Source organism: Abramis brama (genome assembly GCF_963993115.1).
Source record: "Abramis brama genome assembly, chromosome: 8".
Taxonomy (NCBI): domain Eukaryota; kingdom Metazoa; phylum Chordata; class Actinopteri; order Cypriniformes; family Leuciscidae; genus Abramis; species Abramis brama.
In genome coordinates this window covers 40,570,430-40,593,640 of record NC_139970.1, presented here as the reverse complement: position 1 = coordinate 40,593,640, position 23,211 = coordinate 40,570,430, and the positions used below count along the sequence as shown (strand labels likewise).

The following is a 23,211-nucleotide window of genomic DNA, read 5'->3' as shown; positions in this document are numbered from 1 at the left end:
GACGGGGCCAAATGCCTCTGCTCATGTGCGAGGACAGTGACATCATTGTTGTCTGTGGCTTTGTGTCAGTGTGAGAGTGAAATGTGTTGATGGGTAACCAGTGGGAGTTCAGGACCTCTCCAGAAGCCTGATAAAAACAGCACTGCACGTCCACTCTGTGCCCAGTTGAGGTCAGATCCCCACAGGAGGGCCAAAAGTACAGCCAACTTGTTGTTTCAGCTTTTGTACAAGTTGAAATACACCGGTAGTTTTTGTGGAATAATGTCGACTCATTTCTCAGTGTTTTAAGTGAACAAAAATTGTGGTTAACTAGTAAGGCACTTTAGATGAAGTCAGATCTTTTCACAAGGACCATGTATACACTGCCCTTCAAAAGTTTGGGGTTGGTAAGATTTTTTTATAAAAAATAAAATAAAAAGCTTCTTATGGTCACCAAGGGTGTATTTATTTATTTAAAAACACAGTAAAAACAAAAAACATTTTTCAAATATTATTACAATTTAAAATAACTGTTTTCTGTGTGAATATATTTTAAAATGTCATTTATTCCTGTGATCAAAGCTGAATTTTCAGCATCATTACTCAATGATAATATGCTGATTTGCTCGTTAAACATTTCTGGTTATATCAATGTTGAAAACAGTTGTCTTGATTTTATCTGATTAATGATAATTTTACCTCAACCACAAATTAGACTCATCACAGATTGTTCTTTTATTCACAAAAAGCATTGTTTACTTGCAGCAATTAATGTTAACTGTTGCTGTCAGGCAGTAAACTCCATTTATATTTAAGATAAATGTTTATTTATGTATTTTCATTAGTCATGGCAGGAGTTCTACATCAAATGAAGAGCGTTATATCTGGGCATATATCCAGATGCAATGTAGCCAAGCACTTTCATCATTTTATAGAGCTGATTCAGGCTTCTGGATTGCAGTGTCACAGATCATATGCAGTATCTTACTTATAACACTTATGGTTTTCAATATGAATTGAGTTGAATGAATGAATAGGTTTTCAGTTGCAAATTGCATTCGATATTCAGTCATTTTGTGGTGCATTTTTGCCATTAATTGATATGCATTATTAATTAAGCGAAGCAGGCGCTGGAACAAAGCAGAAAGCACGTGCACATAGACAACGATTCAGGGGAAGACTGAAGGGTTAACGGGATTGCTGAGTAAATGAAACCTCACGATATCAAGGCCACATACGGGATGCCATGCGAATGAGACTGTCATGCAAAATCTTAAAATGTGATTTTGTAAAGCCACAGAGATAATGAGATAAGACTGGAAGCTGTGCTTCTGTGTGTGCGTAAGCCGCATTGTCTCATGAATATATGAATATTTTTGTTGGATGGCGGATGAAGACGAGAGACAAGTGATCACACTTTGCCTCCCGTAATCTCGCAGCTCTTGTAAAAGCATAAATCTGCTTAGCATGATTTTTCAACGCAGGTGGCCGGTCTGTCTTTGTCTGTTTCTCCATCAGGTCATGGAGGACGCCGAGGTTTGTTCTCTGCCTGGAGGGCTGGCCAGCGTCCGCAGACAGTTTGAGAGCGAGAGCATGTCTTCGGCTCACACACTCACGCAGATTCACCACACACACAGATCTGTGCAGGTCAGTGGTGGAAGCTCCCAAACTAGTCATATCATGCACTGCCTTTCAAAAGTTTGGGGTCAGTACAATTTTTCTTTCTTTTTTTAAAAAAGAAATTAATACTTTTGTTTAGGACACATTCAGTGAATCAAAAGTCTCAGTAAAGACATTTACATTTTACAAAAGATTTCTATTTAAGTAAATACTGTTCTTTTGAGCTTTCTATTTATCAAAGATTTTCTGGTTTCCACAAAAATATTAAGCAGCACAACTGTTTTCACCATTGATACTAATAAGAAATGTATTAATAATAATAACAGATGATGAAAGCATATATATCACGATATATTAAAATAAAAGTTATTTTAAGTAATTTCGCAGTGTTTTTACTGTGCGTTTGATCAAATGCAGCCTTGTTGAACATAAGCAACATTTCAAAAACATTAGAACATATTATTGACCCTAAACTTTTTAACGTTAATATAAAAGCAAGCAATCAATCCAGTTTTGTCGCATCACAACGTTTTGCATCCACATGCAACCAAACGTTTTGATGAATACGAGGCTTATTGGCAGGCTTAACAAAATTAACATTAAAAAATCACAAAGTGATTTTTTTTTTTTTTTGCATGATTTGCAGAGGGGCCATGTGAAACTAACCAGCGTGTTTAAAAAATTATAATTTTAATAATATTTATATGTTGTTTTATAGAATTATATTTAATCTTTTTCTTGAAAGATTGAAATGCTACACAGTCACAGTATATGCCTGCCGCTATGTGTATATATGAAAGAATGATGTGCTAAAAGGCATTTGAGATGCAGTCACTTTGATTTTAACTCACTGCCATACAGCATCTGTTGAAAAAATAAATGAATTTTAATGTCATACTAAAGTGTCACACATCATTACACACATATCAGTTTAGTTTCTACCCAGGCGATTTATAGCACTACCGAATTGTGACTGAACACAAAAAACACACTTCTCAGTTGTTAATCTTTTTAGTGCTTTTGTACATTTTTAAAGTCCCAAAACTAATCCTGAAGATGTTTCACATCCATGTTTTGTTTTCCATTTTAATCTGTAATTGTAACATTGAGTCTTGGATGCAAAACTAGTTCACGTTCAATGAAACGTTCTCAGCTGTTTGTGTGCGAGATGCCGGTATATTGAAAAAAAAAAAAAAATAGTCCCAAAATGATTTAATATGGACTGCAATTCTGTTCCCTTAAATTCAGGGCACTTGTGTATCATTTTGGATTGTTGGGATCCCTAATTATGCTATTTTTAGTTCTGGTGCAGGGTTTAAATGCTACAAGCATGCATGCACTTTCCATGTGAGCAAGTCTTCTGGTGTAGAAAAGAGTGGATGTGCAAGGGCTTAATCCTCTTACAGCTGACCTTCCACAAAAACCCAAAATCTGACACTATAACAAGTCAAATCTGTACCGATCTGTTGCGTATCTGCATAGATTCTCCCAAGCTTCTGAGGCTCATTAGCATTGGCACATGCTAATATTATGCATGCAGCGCTTGCATCAGATACTGCTTGCAGTGAGAGAAGTAGAATGGAGATAAATTTTGGTCACAGTCTGTGTAATCCAACTCTGCTGATCCAAATTGAATCCAGTCCACCCATCCATCCCAGTGAGTCTGAGCGTGCTCCTCTCCTCTCCCCTGCTGGGACGGGGTGGCTTCGGCTCACTGATGGAGAAAAAAAAAATCACACTGAATACAGAATGACAGGAGAAAGTGGGAGATGTGCTCTCTTCACACCAACATTGAAGTACGCTAAAGCTGTCTCTCAAACTCAAACTGCGTCATGTGACGTGAATCTAAATATATATATACTGTATGTCAAATAATTTTTAGTCTTGTTGCTAATTTCTGGTTGATATACGATTTTAAATGAGCGTATGCATTGCCTGCTTTCGTTTTTCTTCAGTGTGGGATGCTAATCAATACATTGGAATTACAGGAAGAGGAATTCAACAAAGAAACCTTTTTTTTTGTTTTTTTAACTGTATAGGAAGAACGTTTTATAAGAGGAAATATTTGATCAACTGATGACCTGCTAAATATGCACTTAAGGTCTAAATAAAATTCTAGCAAGTAAAAAGTATAATTTTCCCCTAAAAAGCACCTCCCTTCTATGCAAATCAGGCTCATTATAGATTTTGCTTTGATTCACAAATATTTTATTGGTCATGACAGCTATTTAGTAATTTTCTTCCTATTTTTTTTTTTTTTTTTTAAGTTCAATTTAACCACAGACCACATGATACTGATTTGTAATTTGACTCGGAAGGACAGGAAGAGGAATTCAACAAAGAAATCCAACTAAAAAAGTACAGAAATTAAGGTGATTAATAATAATTTCTTTGAAAAAAAAAAACGTTTTTTGAATGGTAGAGTAAAAGCCTTTTATAAGAGGAAAGATTTAAGCCACAATGACCTTTGAAATATATACTTTGAAGGTCTAAATAAAAATGATACGAGTAAAAAGTATAATTTTGCCTTGAAAGTAAAATAGAAACACACCTCATTTCTATGCAAATTATAATAGATTAAGCTTTTATTAAGTCTTGAGTATTCACAGAGCGTTATCTACCTTTCTTCAACAAAGAATACAAAATATGAGGTGATTGACAAATAAGGTGAGTTGTCCGACCTCAACATAACATCTGCTGGTTCATGAGGGTTATATTTAAAACACTGGTCTGTTTTTGACCCTGAAACACTGGATTCAGGTCTTAGTTTTGAGAATTAAAAATGAACCAGTCTGGCAAACGGAGACAGGAGGAGAAAAGGCTTGATGAGCTCAGTTTTCATTCTTCTTTTGCATTACCTTTTTAAACTGGAAGTTAGGGATTTATCAAAGCCCTTTTTAATAGCCAGTAGTATTAGGTTACATCCCTGATTTGCTACCTCATATTCAAAGGCAAGTGATATTTGGAGGAAAGACATTATTCTAGATATCATTTGATTGGACAAAGAATTTTGTATGAGCAGCAGATTTTTTGTTTGTTTTCTTGAAAAAGAAAGATTGTACATTGCTTATGAAGTATATGTGACCCTGGATCACAAAACCAGTCACAAGTCGCACGGGTATATTTGTGGCCATATCCAACAATACATTGTATGGGTCAAAATTATCAATTTTTCTTTTATGCCAAAAATCATTAGAATATTAAGTAAAGATCATGTTCCATGAAGATATTTTGTAAATTTCCTACCGTAAATATATAAAACATTTATTTTTGTGAGTGAATGCAGCACAATCGCGAACATAAATGGACAACTTTAAAGGAGATTTTCTCAATGTTTTGTGGTCCAGGGTCACATATTTGTATATACACTAGCTTATGGATAACCTCAGAGCTTAAATTTAGTACAAATGTATTGTACATATTTTATAAAAGTTTGAGAACTGTTTAGATTCATGTTCCTCTGTTTGTAGCTTTGTGAAAGCATAGTTTCAAACATGTTTACGTATAATTTCAATGGTGTTGTTTACTGAACATTAAGGATTTACCACACAATGTTGATAAAGTTTGGCACTAATCCACAGCTCACAAAGAGAAGCATGAAATAATATAACCTGAGTAGACAAATGAGAACATAAGCTGGCATTATGTATCATGCTGCAGTTATTTGAGAGAAGGATCAAAGGATTGTGTTGCAGCAGGTCATCTCATTATCTGTGCTTTCTGTTGCTCCTGGTGACACTCATTTACTAAACTGGGTTGTGTGTGCATGTTGGGGATGTGTGTGTATATTTAAACCATAACTTGCATCACATTATGTGTTTGGTATGTAGGATGTATTTTTGAGGTTTGATGTTGTTGTTTTTACCCTTTCTTGGATAATGAGGTCTATGTTTATCTATGAAGAATTTAGACCATCATGCATTTGAAAAAGTTTTCATATAGGTTATTTTCTGCTCGGATTATCTACAAAACATGCTTAAAAAGTATTTTTTTGGAAGGGAAAACCACAGTATCTATTCGTGGTCTGTCGATATACTATGTCCTCTGCTAATTTAAAGCAGAAATATATGGAGAACTAGAAGTGCCTCTTAAAAATAAATGAAAAAAGTCAATAATCAATGTATTAATTGAAAAAAAAAAAAGAGTCAAAATTGACAAATAAATAGGCATATTTATTTAAATCATATTTATAATGTAAATAAATATTATTAAATTTAACATTTAACCCTCTGGGGTCTAAGGTGTTTTGGGGGTCCTTGAGATGTTTGGACATGCCCTGACATTTGTGCTTTTTTCAGTTGCTCATAAACATATTAATGGCAAAGGTGTAATTACACTCTATTTAGCACAAACAGGGCTAACATAATATGTGAGCAACATGTACATGTTTGTATTTTTGAGAAAATAATGTTTATGCATGGTTATTGAAAAAATTAAAAATGCTAAATATAACACACACTAAATATGTGTCCACAATACTTTTGACTAATTTTATTTTATTTTATTTTTTTATCAAGCTTTGACTAATTGCTGTTCTTTATCCATTTGTCAATCAAGTTAAAAAACACCATTGAAGTATTTTTGAGTAGCCTTTTTTCCATTTTTCAAGTGCTTTGAATCCAAGTTTGTAGTGTTGTGATTCATCTCAGAGCCGGTTGGTTTTGGTTAATGACTTGGAACTCTTTATTAAAGTGTTTTTTGAAGTCCCTCTGGAGAAAATACTTCATCAGACGGAAAGCCGCTGAAGCAGCAGGCGGTCACTGTTGCGCTGTTGCTTTGATGAGTGTTTTGGGTCTGATATTCAGTCACCTTTGGTTTTAACGATGCAATCTACATCAGTGTATGTCAGCCGTATCTCTTTTAATGATCTGCGTGTGTTTTCTTGTGCGTTTTCGGGCTGTTTTTTTGGATTGGTATTGATTGCGTCCCTGCTGATGATATCACACTTGCTTATGTACGGCTGCATGCGTTTGTGTGTGGGAGTGTGTGTTGGAACGGATTATAACATTACAAAATCTGCTCATCCAAGGGCTAAAGCCATCAAACCTGCCGTTTAACAGTAATTAGCACTGACTAATCCTAATCCTGAAATGGAGAATGTAAATGTATAGATTAATTCTAACATTTAATTTGTGATTTTTAATGCAGGTTTCATTCAAATATGCATAATGAATTTTTGACTTCATTATAGTGTTATTTCACTGAAATAATACAGACAAACCATGTGTTACAGAAGATGGCTGAGCTATCATTTCTAGGTTAAGTATGTGGGTTTTATTTCCAAATCTTCAAACATTTGCCTCTATAATTATGATGATGTTATACAGTTTTGAGGAAAGATCCTGCTGCATTTTTCTGCTTTGATATCTTTTTTATCAAATGCATTGCAATTCACACACTATACCGCTCAAAAGTTTGAAATCATAAATGTTTTAATGTTTTTGAAAGAAGTCTCTTATGCTCACCAAGGCTTCATTTATTTGATCAAATATACAGTAAGATTTGCGTTTAAAGAGCTAATAAAATATTTAGTCTCAGATCAATATTTCATATCTAATTATTTACTTACGTGGCAAGTAGCCGTGTAATAAGCGGGATAATGTACATCCCTGGCTGGATGTCTAACGCTAGTCTAACAGAGTAGAGCGTATGGCTGGTGTCAAAATAACTGGGTGCACTATGGCTGACTTAGCCAGGGAAAAAAAAATGCACCAAGAAAATTCTATAAAAATACTTTATACTTCATTTAAGGTTGAGTGTTTGACTCTTGCCGCTTTTTGTGTATATTACTGTTCACCACAAAGAATAACCCTAACCCTAACCCAAATATATGTTGTTTGTGACTGAGAAAAGGCTGCGCAGAAAAGATATCCCGACAGTGCAGAGCTTGTGCGAGCGCTGTCTTGGAAAGACGTTTTTGTGTTCTTATTTTCTATGTCTCATCCTCTAACAACAACCCTTGTCTCCTGTCACGCAGGAGGTGTCAAATTCATCAGCGATGAGTGTGGCGAGCAGCAGCGGGGGTCGACAAGTCTCGCAGCAGGTCTTCCTCCAGGATGAAAGGGTACGGACATTTCCGACAACCCTGCTACTAATAACTCTCCATTTCACAAGTCTAAAACATCAGGCTAACAGTAGCGGCTCTTGTCTTGTCTCTGTACGCGGTGCTGAAGTGCCTTATTTTTCTGTTTACTGTCTGCTGTGAAATGTCAAACTGACATCAATTTTCAATAATGTGACATTTTTTAAATTTGAAGTTGGAGGTTTTAGCACTGTCACCTTCACATGAAAACACTTCCATTTCCATTTATGCATTTGGTGGGCACTTTTATCCAGAGCGACTTTGCAAGTGCAATGCATTCAGTTTATGCACTCCCTACTTTAAAATAACCTCACAGTAAAAGATGCTAAACGTGATAGAAATGAGGATAAGGGGAATTAAATAAAGTTTTGAGATGAAAAAAAGAGATGTGAGATTCTGAGGGTAGTCTAGTAGAATAATTCATGTGATATTGATCGTCAAATCAGGTGAGCAGAACAGTGTCTGTTGAGTAGAATAAAAGTAAAACACAAAACCCTGAAACACACACCATGATAAGACTAAAAGTGATCTTGCCACAGATGTTCTTGTTATGTCAGTCACAATGAAAATGCCAAATCATTTACTGTTTTAAAATGTACATTTATGCATTTGGCAGACGCTTTTATCAGTACATTAAAATATTAAAAATGTTATATTGTTAAAATATTGCTGTTATAAAATTATTAAAAATTATTAAAAAAGTTTACCTTTTTACCAGTTTGTTTATTTACTGAATTGTAAATGTTATATACAACTATTTTTATCCATCAGTCAAATATTGCTTTTTTGTCTGTGTGTGTGTGTGTGTGTGTGTGTGTGTGGCATTGATATCACTAGATTAATTAATAAACTATTTGTTTGTTTTTTATCTAGTTTTCGAACTTAATTTGTATATTGCGATTATCATGTGAAAGAGCATTAATTGTTTAAACTGTTTAAACCATGTTTTCATGATGAGAGTTTTGAAATTTGTTTTACTTTACATATAAGCTCAACTGATAAAGCATGGCGCTTACAACACTATGGTCACAGGTTTGATTCCCAAGGAATGCACATACTGATAAAACACACTGTGGGTCACTTATGAAAACATCTGTCAAATGCATATGTAAATCCATGTCAGAAATAATCATTTAGCTCCTGTTTGTTGCACTCTATTTGATTCTTGCTCTAAATTAAATTGTATTTATGTGGCCTTATTACAGACAGCACATGATCAGATCACTCATAACAGAGAAGTGATTTCCAGTTATGAAAATCATCACAATGAAACCGGTAAGTTCAAGAACAATAATTTATAAATAATAAGTTCTATATCACACTGCAGCTCATTGTTTGTTTTGTAGTGCATTTTACAGAGACAAGATGTTTAATTTTAATTTTTGCCTCTTGCTTCCAGACGAGGAAGAGTATTATCCAAGGCTCTCAACTAAAGAACTGGCACAGCATTTTGAAAAGACCATCGAGGAGGCAGCCCCCAGCAAGAAAATTAAGGTAAGTCATTTTAAGCCCACATCTCTACTCTGACAGATGAATGTATTATGCTTTAATGCAGTGCATAAAATGATGCTACTTACCATCTTTTTTACATGTTTCCATGAGTCCCTCCACTTTCAACAGCATAGTTTTATTGAGGTTCATACGACTTTAGAGCCTGTGTTCAGCTCTCAGTGTTTTGATGTTGTTATTGTTAACCCACTATACAGTACATCTGATATGGAGTTATTTTTGTGTCTTTATTGTGCATCCAAAAAATTCAAACCAGTGATGGCTCAGACTCAAAGTCTTGCTCTCAACACTCTTGCTTGAGAGTTCAGTTTACTTGCATGTCAAATCTGCATAAGCTATTAAGGCAAGTTTTTGTAGATTGAATCTTTAATGAAATTTCTTTTTTTTTTTTTCTTTTTTTTTTTTATATGAACACGTTAGTAGTGAAAAAAAAAATGCCATTGCAATATGAAAAATACACTATGTTAAAGATACAGTGTATGAAAATATGTCTTACTATCCTGTGCAGTCTTGCACAGTAAGTTATATTGTTTTAAGGATTTTGACATATTTTACTTGGAAAAAAATAAGACATTTTTCAAGTTTAGTTCAGTGATATTGATGGTTTTAGGGAGGTGTGTCTAATACATTCATGAAGTTGTAACAATGCATTTGGATGGATATAAAAATCTTCTTTTTAGTAAATGAATAACACTTTCAAATGCAGAGCGCACCGCTGCTGTTGAGCAGTTTTAAAATAGCCACATGACTTTTCTTGTAATTGTGTGAGGAACTGCTATTTATTTAGAAAAAAAACCTTTTTGAAACTTAAGCAAAATTGTTTCTCAGGCAAAACATTTTTAGACACAAAAGAAAAAAAGAAAGAATTTGAGCCTCAACAACAAATATATATGTATTTTTTTGCTTGCATTTAAAAAAAAAAAGCACAATAAGGACACAACAATCCTGGAAAGGCCTTTGAAATAAATTGCTACAATTTTGAACATTCAATTAAAAAAATGAAAGCACTTCTAAGCCAGCTGGTCCAGCTGAAGTAATTTCAGAACTCCACTGAATTAAATGCATTACTCTCTCCCTAAAAAAGATTGAACGTGACAAAAGCCGTTCACAGCTGCCATCAGATGTGAGTGCGTCCAATCAAACTGTGAAGAGTGAGATATCAAGGTCTCTGAACAATGTTGCCACAGACAAAGCAGAAGAAGATACACCAAGTTCTGTGTTTGCTTTTGATGACAACGATGATGACGACGACGATGATGATGATGATCTTGAATATCTGCCACCGCCCCCACCGGACTTACTGGAGGAACCTTCAGATGATGCAGAGAACTTCCCTGACCCTCCAGCAGTGAATCGCATGGTAAACAGAGAGCAATACATCAGACAGAGAGAGCTTTTAGAGTTGAAACGTCTCTGCAAACACATTCACCCTGATGTTAGGAAAGACCTGGAAAAAGAATTATACAATGATGAGGACATTGACGCAGTAGGAGACGTTCAAGAGGCAGCATACCAGTTTGAACACCCTAGTAGCAATTCGAACGGAAGCCCGGATCGCGAATATTTGGAGTGGGACGAGATTCTGAGAGGCGAAGTGCAGTCCATGCGCTGGATGTTCGAGAACAAACCTTTGGACTGCATTAAGAATGACTCAGATAACGAAGAGGATAGCGAAAATATTATTCAGCAGGAAACCATCGCTGGAGGTGACGTTAGGAACACGGCTATGATGTTCGAGATGCAGCCTGAGGATACACTGGGACTGCAACATGATTCAACTAAACGGAACTATCTGGTGAATGAAGTGGGGAAAAGAGATGTCCGTGCGGCCGCTTGGTTGTTCGAGACAAAGCCAATGGATACGCTAAATAAAATTCACACTGATGATGAGCAAACCAAAGAAGTCATCTTCACACAAGAAGCCACTGAAGGGGATGTGAAGTCTGTTAGGTACATGTTTGAAAACCAAGAAATGGATTCTCTGGGAGACACAGAAACCATGGATGAGAAGCAACTACTGAGCCTGAAGTCTGTACTAGAGGAGATCAAGTCAGAAGTGAAGAAAGTCATATGGATGTTTGAGACGCAATGCATGTGTGTTATGAGGGAACACACCGGTGAAATGGTTCTGATTACTTCTGTCCGTCGAGAGGAGACGGAGAAAGGGGATGTCAAAACATCAAGATGGCTCTTTGAAACGCAGCCTTTGGATGACATTGACATGGAACTTTCTCAGGTCAGGCTCATCTCCAGTGTATCCATGGAGGACAACCAAATGGACGGTGCAAAAAGGGGAAGGTGGCTGTTTGAGACGAAGAGGCTTGACTCCATAAACGCCCAGTGGGAGAGGCTGCAAAAGCAGCAGAAAGAAGAAATTCTTGGGGCGGATGTACGAAAACACTGCATGGTGTTCGAGACGCAGCCTATGGACAAGCTTAAAGATGATGCCAACTCCAGACCTGTCTCCACAGAACAGATTATTGGAGGTAATGTTCGCTCTGTGAGACACTTATTTGAAAACGCTCCACCGGATGAACTCAAAGAGCTTCCTGAGGTGGGAAAACTAAACAAAAAGGCAGTGTTTGAAGAAGGAAAAGGTGATGTAAGACACCAGAAATGGGTGTTTGAGAATAAACCACTGGAGAACATCAAAGATGAGAATGATGAGGTAAACCGACTCAAGAAAACCATAGCGTCTGTTGAAGAAAGAGGTGATGTGAGATATCAAAGATGGCTGTTTGAGAACCAACATTTGGAAGACATTCAAGAGGAAAAGAGAGAGTTCATGAAAACAATTGATTCTGAACAAATAAATCTAAGTTACAAGGGTGATGTCCGCAGAAATTGTTGGGTGTTTGAGACGCAACAGATGGATACGTTAAAGGATGATTCCAATGCCAGGCCAGTAAGTGCAGAGGAAATTATTGGAGGTGACGTTCAATCTGCCAGACACTTTTTTGAGACTTCTCCAAAAGATGAGATAAAAGAGCTTGCAGAGGTGGGGAAACTCAATAGAACGGTGACATCTGAGGAGAAGGGAGATGTTAGACACCAGAAGTGGCTGTTTGAGAGCCAGCCGCTGGAGCAGATCAGAGAGGAGAAAAAGGAAATAACAAGAACGGTGAATATGGAGGATATCGAAAATGTGGATGTGAGCAATTACAAGCAAATCTTTGAAACGTATGATTCAAGCCAATATGATGAAAGTCAGAAGATTCAACTTGAGGGTGTCACCACTGGCTTTGTGAGATCAAATAAAGATTTATTTGAGTCCATGCCATTGTATGCTTTGCAAGACAGCTCCGGACATTACCACGAAGTTAGAACCGTACGTCGGGAAGAAATCGTCAAAGGAGATGTTAAAAGCTGCCAGTGGATGTTTGAAACTCGCCCAATTGACCAATTCGATGAGAGCATCACTAAATTCCAAATCATAAAGGGCATAACCCAACAAGAGGTAGAATCTGGAGATGTCAAGATGGCAAAATGGCTTTTTGAAACCCAGCCTCTCGATGCCATTAAGTATTTTAGCAACATTGAAGACGAGGAATGTGTTACTAAAGAAACAGCAGAAATAGTGAAAGGCGATGTTAAAACATGTAAGTGGCTTTTTGAGACCAAACCTATAGACATGCTTTATGAAAGAGACGAGTTTAAGAGTACAAAAGATTATGGTGAAATTCAAAAAGGGGATGTGAAAACATGCACTTGGCTTTTTGAAAATCAAAACCTTGGTGCCATACAGGATAACTCTGAGACAGTGTTGCAAACTCGCACTGTGAAACAAGAAGACATTCATGGAAAAGATGTCCGCATGGCACGTTTCCTCTTTGAAACAGAGAACCTGAAGAACATTGCTGGAGAAGAGCAAGAAGCTTTTAAGAGTGTGACTGAGATAGACATACAATCCGGGGACGTGTCTCGGATGAAATACATATTCGAGACCCATTCTTCTGACGTGATGAGCTCAACCTCTGAGGATTTCATGAGACAGCTGAGGAGTGCTCAAGCTGAGGATATTCAGAAAGGAAATGTTGGAAACTGCAAATGGCTATTTGAAAACCAGCCCATAGATGCAATCTCAGAGACCCCCAGCGAGCTGAAAGGAGCTCGTACAGTACAAGATGTTCAGGGAGGCAATGTTGATGAAGGCAGATTCTTTTTTGAAACCTACTCGTTAGATAAGATTCAAGACGTGTCCTCTGAGGCCGAAATGAAAAAGCTGCAGAAAGTCATCAGAGAGGATGAGGAGAAAGGAGATGTGAAAACATATGCCATGATGTTTGAAACTCAACCTCTTTATGCCATCCAAGACAAAGAAGGCCATTATCATGAAGTGACCACACTTACAAAAGAAGAAATACAAAGAGGTGATGTAGTAGGAGCCCGCTGGCTGTTTGAAACAAAGCCCCTGGACTCAATTAAAGAGACGGATGAGGTCTACCTCTTAAAAGCTGTTACAGAGGAAGATATCCACAAAGGTGATGTCAGCTCAGCGAGATGGAGGTTTGAAACCCAGCCCCTTGATAAGATTGCAGAAGATGCGAAAATATCAATCAAAACTGTCGAGGACATTCAGGGAGGAGATGTTAAGACAAACAAGCATCGTTTTGAATCTGATGCAGTGTCTCAAAAATTGGTGCGTACTGTCAGCATGAGTGAAATTCATAAAGGGGATGTTAGGACAGCAAAATGGATGTTTGAAACTCACACAATTGACCAGATACATGCTGAAAAGTCAGAAGATGAGATGAACACTGTTGTTATGGAGGAACAGCTGAAGGGGGATGTTAAACAGTCTGTGTGGCTATTTGAAAAGAATCCTCTTGATCTTATTAACGACAGTGATGAGAGTAAACAGGTAATTTGTGAAGACATCCCCAAAGCAGATGTAAAAACCACAACATGGCTTTTTGAAACAACACCATTCACTGAATTTAATGAGAGCAGTTTAGAGAAGACAGAAATCATTGGTAAAAGTGTCAAAGCCACCCTCAATGAACTTTACACCCAGAGAATGGTGGACTCCAAAGGCATCATCTTAGAGGCAGATGAAATTGGAGACGTTCACATGGCTAAGTACAACCTCATGAATAGAGAAGCTCCCCAAATCCAAAGAGAAGAAATCATTAAAGGAGATCTGCAAAACATCATGATTAACCTCCTCAACAGACAGGAGAAAACGGAGAGGAAAGTCATTATAAATGCAGAGGAGAGGGGGGACATCAGCAGCACCGTGCAACAGCTGCTGCAAGAGCGCAGTGGCACCTCTGTAGAAAAAGAGGAGATAATAAGAGGTGACATTCAGGAAGCCATAAACAACCTGCTGAAAGAGGAGAGCACTGGCAAACGTGGCATTCTCATTCAAGAAGACGAAAAGGGCGATATTCGTATGACCATCTACTCTTTATTCAATTCTCATGAGGAATCAAGCACTCAGAAAGAAAATATAGTCAGAGGTAATGTGAAAGGCTGCCTAGAGAGACTTTGCAATCCAGACACAGAGGAGATTGCGAGAATTAAAGTGGATGAAGCAGAAAGGGGAAAGGTGAGCTTTTATTCTACTTGTATTGAGTCTGGTGCACTGGATTACCTCAAACAGCTGCAGGTAGAGCCAGATGAGGCCGTTCCAGGTAAAATTGAAAAAGAGGAAATCATTGGTGGTGATATTAAAGAAACCAAACTCAGCCTGACATGTAATCAAGCTCAAATCGGTCGCCTGGTGGACATGGAAGATATAGTCCCGGGTGATGTTCATAACACAGTTAAGGTTTTCATGACCGAGCCTCCAGTCTCATTTGAACATTTACAGAAAGAAGAGATTGTGAGAGGAGACCTGCAAGCAGCGATGAATTCACTGACACAGTCCGTAAACCAGGCAGTTGTTTTGGAGAAAGAAGTAGTTGTTCGAGCTGATTTACCTACAACACTGAGGTCTCTAGAGGAGGCCCAGAATCAGCCCAAAGAGGTGGAAAAGCCCGAAATCATTCCTGGTAACATCAAAGGAGCACTAAAATCACTCAAAGACTCCACTTCCACCAAGGTGGAAATTGTCATAGAAGATTTATTGCCAGGTGACATCAAAGGTACGTTGAAATCGCTGGAGGAGGCCAAACATGCAGTGAGAGAAGTGGAGAAGGAGATGATTGTAAAAGGTGACATTCACACGGCAATACAAAGTCTACAAGAAGCGTCAAATGAGAGAAAGGTTTACCAGCAGGAGATTGGTGTCCAGGGAGATGTAAAAGGCAAGATTCAGATCTTACTCGAGCCTCCTCCATCTCCCAGAATGCAACGCAGGGCAAGCACAGAGGGAGACGTGAAGCTTTCCATAAAATCACTCTATGACACCCAAGAGCAAGTGCAATCAGAGAAAGAAGAGGTGATAAAAGGAGACGTTAAGGGCACAATAAAATCTTTAATGGAAACAGCACGGAGAGCGAGCCCAACAATTCCCCGAAGGGAGCCGATAAGAAAGGTCAAAGTTCCGGTCAAGACCTCGTCTCCGTCAGTGAAAGACATCACGGCACAGAGTCCTACCCCTGCAGTTAAAAACCTTGATATGAGCAGTGAATTACAGAGGAGCACTGACAAGCAATCAATGCAAAACAGATATGCATCTCATGAGAGTACTGCAATCACCGGTCACACCACAACATGCAGCCAAGAGACAAAGACCACAGTGCTGGAGCACAAAACTATTGTACAAACACACGGTGTCAAAACATTAAAGACTGACTTCCGTAACCTCAAAAAAAGTGGCTGTAAGGGTTTAATCAGACTGGATAAAAGAAAACATAAGGAAATGTCTATGCCACCTCCTCCTTCTGACCCTGAACCCCCACTGCCTCCCCCTCCATCACCCCCTCTGGATTATGATAGCACCTCATTTCCCACTCCTCCTCCTAGCATCAGGGGTGATCATGATCTTCCTCCTCCCCCCACTCCTCCTCCTCCTCTTTGTGATCCAGCCAAGACAGAACTTGACCATTTACCTCCTCCACCAACCCCACCACCTCCTCCTCTTGTTTCAGCCACAGCTGAGCTAGACCTCCTCCCTCCCCCTCCCACAGAGCAGGAGCTAGACTTCCTTCCGCTGCCTAGCATAACACCATCCAAAGCCACTAAAATGACTGTCAAACCCATCAAAGCACCAATGTTGTGCAAAGTACCCAAGCTTGAGCCAGCAATTTCATTTGAGAAAATGAATGTGCAGGCTGCTCAAGAGACCAAGCGTATAAAAAATGTCACCACATCATCAGTCGAGTGCAGCGTGATATCCTCTGAAATTCAGTCTGCTTTTACAAGACAGCCACCGGAATCTCCACGGCCTCCCAAGAAAGTTTTCGCCCCCTTGACACTCACTCCACCCGCCTCTCCTCCTCCACCATGCAAATCCCCAGTAAGCAAATTCAAAACCCCATTAATGCAAGCTGAACAGAAGTACAGACAGAAGAGGGAGGAAAGCTGCACGCCACCACCGCCGCGCTCCCCGGCCTTTGAAATCCGTATGCACGAGTCAGTCAGCGCAGCCTTTGAAATGCTTTCTTCAGAGAGCACGGGCACGGTGCAATCAGAGGCAAGCATGTCATTTGATTTCACTCAAGAGAGAGCTCAAAAGAGTGTGACCAAATTCGAATCCGCTGCAGACTCATATGATTCATCCAAGCATACAGCTCTCTCAAACGCTCCCCCAAGCAAGGCTTTGATCGCTGCTGCAAATGAGAAATCTCCTCTAGAATCTCCTTTTATTTCCTCAGTTAAACAGAGCATTATCTCTAATCAGTCATCTCAGGGCTCTTCAGGTCAGCAGCAGACCACCTCCACTTCATCTAAAAAGAAAAAGAAGAGATCCTTGACAACTAATATACAACAGGTGACGAGGACGGTTATTAATAACACGACCAAAGAAGAAATAAAGGCCTCTGTCAAAACAGACAAACCTCAGAGTGTCTCTAAAAATATTTCCGAGGATGTTGGAAAGGTTGTGAGCAGCATATCTTTATCTGAGGACAAAACAAAAGAGAGCTCGCCAAAGAAAAATCAAGAAAAAAGCTCCCCATATCGATCCAAACCAAACAAAGAGAGTCAAATTAAGGATGCTGAGCAGAAGCCACAAAAGGTCGACAATCAAAAGGCAAAGAAAGTTAGCAAGAGCACTAAAGTGGAGAGCAAAGAGAAAACCACAGCTGACCAGGATAATGTTCAGGTAAAAGAAAGCAGTGAAAGAAACCCCACTGAAACAGAGGGTAAAGAGGAGAAAGAGGCCAAAGAGAAACCTGTAGGGGAGCCCCCTGCCACTCCAAAAAAGAAGAGGAGGAGTAAGAATAAGAAGGACAGAGAGGCAGCTCAAGGAAACAACGCCGCATCCCTCTCGCCCACAGAGGCCACGTCTGCGGAGCCTAAGTGGCCAGTCTTGAAATCTGATAGAAACCAAGAGGAAATCACTGTTGTGCAAACACAGCACACCATGCAAACGGGACACACAGAGGTCATCAAAACTGAAAGTACAGTTCAACAGCAGAGTTTCCAGGAGGAGGGCTTGACTGTGAAATTTCAAAAGCAGGCCGGTGGAAGTCAGCAGATTCCTGAGGAATCAAAAGATGAAAGCAGAAATGTTCCAATAAAAATGACAGGGAAATCTGCACAAAAGGAGCCTGCTGAGTCCTCGGCTGAGAGTGGCAGCACTCAAGCTGAAGCGCTGAAGATGTTGTCCCGTATCTCAGAGTTACAGGGGGTTTCAGGAAAAATGGACTCTAAGTCTGTGAAGACGTTGCTCAATGAGATGCCCGTCTGGCTTCTGGGGTCAGAGGAGAAGAGTGATTTGGAAGCGGCAGCGGCCGAACACAACGAACAGAAGCTCAAAGAAATCCTTGCTCATGTTAAAAACCTGGTTCAAGCTAAGCTAATGCACTTTGACGGCACTATTGAAAAGCATGAATGTGAGGCCACCTCTGAAAAATTCGTCTCTTGTGGAGCCGCACAAAGGATTTCGAAGATTTCCATTGGTTCTACAAAGTGTAAAACGCAGAAGGTGGTCAAGGAGGAGACGAAGACAACACGCAAGAGCCGAAAGCAACAAATCAGCAGCGTTACAACTCTTGACCCCAGAGCTCCATCCCCATTGTTACGGATGCGCTCTCCCTCACCCACATTCATCACTATCGAGTCTACGAGGAGAACTGACTCGCCACAGAGAGCAGCACCCTCGCCTTCCCCAAAGCCACCGACGCCTCCACCACGCAGGTCTGAGACGCCAAGCTCTCGCTTAAGCAGGGCCACTCCTTCACCCTCATCGAGCCGGGCAGATAGTCTGACGCGACTCAGAAATGCCACAGCTACGCTCTCCCGTGGAGCTTCGCCCGATCCGGTGCCACACGTGATTGCGGTCACTGGAAAGAAGTCAGAAATCGTGGAATCTCCTGCCACATTCCATCGGCAGATCAAAATCGAGTCTAAATCTGCTGAGAAGAAAAGGGTCAAAGAGACTTTGAGATCTTTTGAAACAGCAGTGGTGACCGGTGAAGTGATTAATGCGAGTGTAAGTGGAGATGCTGTTAATATTCTTGAGCGTTTAGGCCCCAACACAGAGGTCGCAAAGTCTGAAAGTGCAGTGAAAGAGAAGGAAAATCTCTCTACGGTGGAATTATCTGGACTAGCCCAAACAATTGAGACGTCACAGAAGAAAGTTGGTATTAGAAAAGACCCAGTTGACAAAACAGAGAAGCCTGGCAGGAAAACTGAGGACCTGGAGCTTGATATGGAAAAGAAAGCAAGACAACAAGAGTATACACCTGCTTTCAACGTCAAGGATATTAAAAATGTTTTTGAAATGAGTGAGCAAAGTTCCCCCATCAAAGCGCTACAAAACAAACAGGAGGAACAGCAGTCAAGAGTGATTGAAATTGCATCTGAAGGTTCAAAGCCTGAGCTTCCTCCAGAGAGAGAACAATGCTCCCAGCTGAGCTCCCCTCCACCCGTGTGCAAAGACGTGAAAGTAGACAAGTCTGTCGATCCAACAGGCTTTTCGGAGACAAAAGCATTCACTGAAAATTATTCTTCTGTTGACGAGTTTGGCACTAAAATTATCGGATCAAGAAGCACCACTACGGTTTCCAAGCACACTCAAAGCGCCACGACGCAACGGGTGCCTTTTTCCTATGCTGATGCTGTGAAGAAAAAGACGTCAGAGGTGAAGGTGTCACCCGAGGCCTCTGCAGAGGAACTGATGAAGAACTTCCACAAAACATGGGCAGAAACTGAGAGTGTGTTCAAAAGCTTAGGTGTCACAGGTGAGAGAGCCATGCCGACGCTAGTGCATCAAACCGAGACTGCTGTGTCGGGTAAATACGCCTGCTGTGCATGATGGGAATGAAATTTAACAACAAACCACCACAAAACACCTGAGGTACATTGCCGTGTCAGACTGAGTGTTTTTAACTTTTGTTTTTCCCCAGTAGATAAATCCACATTTAGATGAGTACACACGTGTGTGTGTGTGTGTGTGTGTGTGTGTGTGTGTGTGGAACAAATGTGACTCACTGCAGTTATTTGCATGTTAACAGTTTACAATTTAACTTGAGTTTAAAGGAGTTTGTTAATTTTATAATTTATTTTATTTAAGTTTTTAAATATTTTTCAAACATGTGTTTGTACCTGACACACTTCACAAAAAAAAGATAAAAAAAATTATAAAATAAATAAATAAAGGAAATCTTTTATAAAAAATTTTAAATCATTTTTTTTTATACATTTGTCCATACCTATCTGACATGTATAGGTGTCCTTTATTTATTATTATTATTATTTTATTTTGTATTTTATTATTTTGGAATACCACACATAAATTTGTTCATACTCTCTGACACATATTGCTAAAATATGTTTTTTTTTTTCCAATTCTGTTTCATTTAAAAAAAAATTTACAACACACATATTTTTTCATACTGATACATATCACTAAATAGGTTCCATGAGAAATCACAGTCTGGGGAGCAGCCTACACTTTTGTATTAGCCAATCAGAAATGCTCTCTGCCTACTCTCGCTTAAAGCACCTTCAAAAAATCAAAACAGACAATTTATCAGCTTAGAATTAAAAAAATCTCAATAACACTGAGTGCTTTCTCCATAATTGCTATTCATCTTTGTCTCATTAGCATTTGAGAGTGCTGCAAGAATCAAATATACTTTAAAAGCAAAATGTTTTAGGGATTGATACAGAACGCCAAATGAATGGAAAGAAAGCCTTATTTGTGTTTCTCTGTATGACCTGAGAAAAGGCAGCTTGGCTTTGTGTTTGTTTGTTTCTTTTTATAGACTGTCTGTGAGCTTGCATGATCATTACATTCCCAACAATAACACAAATTATAACCCAATTCTTATTCAGAATATTGCATTTTGAACTAAACTAACCAGGTTACCTAAAAACATTGTGAAAAAGATTTAATAAAACGACTCATTATAGAAATAAAAAACAAGCATTTTTGTGTACAGTTTTTATTTAATGCACGCTAGTATTCTTGTATTTGTGTTAAAGATCTCAAGTGTCACGTTATTTCCAGATTTGAGAAGTATTAATGCTGTAATGAATTGTGTGTCTGAACTCGTCTTTCACTAATGCTCTTGTTTCCAGACTTGCAGTAGTGGATGTTATTAGGTGTGATTTGCCTGTGTTGCCCAGATGGACTGAGTGTTTGGCAAAGTGCTGCATGGGGATATTGATTGTGCACAAAAAACGTAATTAAGTCAAACTTAAATGTCTCTTTCCAGATTCGAGTACCAAAGTCGGAGATGTGTGCAGTGTGCAAGAAGAGGGTTTACCCCATGGAAGGCCTGATAGCAGACAAAAAGAAGTTCCATAAATCCTGTTTTTTCTGTGAGCACTGCAAAAACAAGTTGAGGTATGTCATGAAATATTGTAAATAGTGATACTTGGTTATTTATACTTAAGTATTTAAATATTCTAGTACGTCTAACAATGTAAGTATCCCTACATATTTTTGCATAAAGTGGCATTATTTGTAACTATAAGATAAAGTATCCTGCATAAAACCATTCATATGGAAAGCTTACAGTGCAGTTCTCATTTACAAACTGTGCAAATGCAGACAGCTCAATATATTTTCTGTGACTTATGAATTATGAAACTCTGTTTTCTGACAGCCTTGGCAACTTTGTCTCTCTCCATGGACATTTATACTGCCAGACACATTATAAACAACTCTTCAAGTCTAAAGGGAATTTCGAGGATGGATTTGGTCAGGGATTGCGGAGGGAATTACTGGCCGGCCGGGATGCGGGGAACACGGACCACGAAGAATCGGATTGGAGATACTCACTTTCACAAAGTAGCATGTGCTCACTGTCAGACATGTTAGATAAAGAAGCAAATAAACCCGATCAAAGCCCTAACAAAATTGCGGTAGTGTGGCCCCCACAAGCAGCCTCTCTGAAAAAGTCTTTCTCTTTGGATCAGGATGTGAAATTAGTGAAACCCGTTTGGCCCCCAAAGAGCGAGACTTCAAAGTCTCCAAAGCACCAGCGTCGGAAAGCGTCTCAGAGGACCACACTTTAGGAGGAGTGCGACGAGGCCTTGGAGGAGCGAGAGAGAGACGTCTCATCTATCAGCGACACACAAAGCATGTCACAACAGCAGTGAAGTATTGTGGGAACTTTAGAAACGCGAGGACACATCAGGATGATGAAGAGCTTCCAATGCAGGGTGAAAATATCGCCGTTGGACGGGTGAGGAAAGGTGGAGAGAGAGAGACAGTGGTGGTGAAAAGGTAACAGGAAGTTGATAAGGATCATGGGAAATGACAAATATGTTGTGTCTATATAAAGCAGACGCAGGTTCAGAAGGTTTGTGTGTTATGTTGAAAGAAAGAACTATAAGAAAGTGAAATATGAAGATACCAGTCTAAAAAAAATAAATCAAAAATGTCCAGGTCACATTTTACCCCATAAACAACAAGAAAAATATGTTGCATAAAGAAAATAAATAACAAATGACAAAAATGACTAATTTTAATGACAATTAAGTTGTTGTTTTTTAAAGTTAAACACAGTTATCTTCCAATTTTCAAATTTCTCCCAAAAAAATCCCATTGTCAATGCTATAATGTGAAAAAATATATTAGTTAAATTATTAAAGTTTTAAATGTTATAGTAGTATTTGTTGGGCTAATAAAATTTAAATTACACTATAGTAATAGATATTTTATTTTATTAGATTGCTTAATAATCATTAAAATAACACCAATCACGCAAATAATCTCAATGCTTTAAAAACAGGCTTTATTTTCTTTTTTCATGCAGAATAAAATTTCTTGCTTTTGTTATTTTTATTTTATTTATTTTTTTCTGGTTGAAATGTGACCTGGCCATTATTATTCACGCTCGTGGACAGATTTGTAATGCAGCAATTTGAAAATTTCAGTTATTTCAATGTTTCAATATGAAATAGCTGATATTCAATTACCAGGTGCCAAATATGAGGGTCAGTTCCAAATCTTCTGTATTTCTGTACACTTTACCAATTTAAAAATGGTGCAAAACCTTTCCGTTCTATTTAGGAATTAAAGTTAAAATGGTCACTGTTTTTCTTCAGTAGAAATAGATTTTTTACAATGCATTTATTCAAGTCCATGGAGAGAAGACAATTTATCACTAAATTGAACTCTGTAGATTTACATCACCCTATATTTTTTGTATGCTTTATAAGATTATACTTTATCCTGGAGGTTCTTTTCACATTTCAAATTTTTTTTTTTTTTTTTTACTTCTTCCTGTGCAGCACCTGGAGTGCTGTGTGGGAGGAAGATGAACAAAACACACATTTGTAAATCTCTTTGTCTTGTTTATAATAGATGTGTATGTCCTTATCTCTCTCTAAACAGAAAATATTTTGTGAGGAAAATGATCTTTTTAGAGTTGTCTTCTATGATTCATCCCTGATTGTTAAATCGTCTTGCTAATTTAATAATGGAATTACAATAAAGACGTCTTGATGTCACCGTT

The 23,211-nt window shown here is 38.5% G+C and overlaps 1 protein-coding gene across 3 annotated transcripts in view; it reads left to right on the top strand.

Annotated features, from left to right (window-relative positions):
• xirp2b (xin actin binding repeat containing 2b) overlaps positions 1 to 23,211 on the top strand; it is a 53,162-nt gene extending 29,951 nt beyond the window's left edge. For 2 of the 3 annotated variants that reach the window (XM_084122354.1, XM_084122355.1), the window contains 7 exons: positions 1,498 to 1,626; positions 7,577 to 7,663; positions 8,887 to 8,956; positions 9,081 to 9,175; positions 10,275 to 19,482; positions 20,962 to 21,092; positions 21,355 to 23,211. In XM_084122354.1, coding sequence (XP_083978480.1) covers positions 1,498 to 1,626; positions 7,577 to 7,663; positions 8,887 to 8,956; positions 9,081 to 9,175; positions 10,275 to 19,482; positions 20,962 to 21,053 — 9,681 coding nt within the window. In that variant the 3' untranslated portion in view covers positions 21,054 to 21,092; positions 21,355 to 23,211. The remainder of the gene's footprint in view (positions 1 to 1,497; positions 1,627 to 7,576; positions 7,664 to 8,886; positions 8,957 to 9,080; positions 9,176 to 10,274; positions 19,483 to 20,961; positions 21,093 to 21,354) is intronic. The other variant, XM_084122356.1, reaches the window with a different exon arrangement.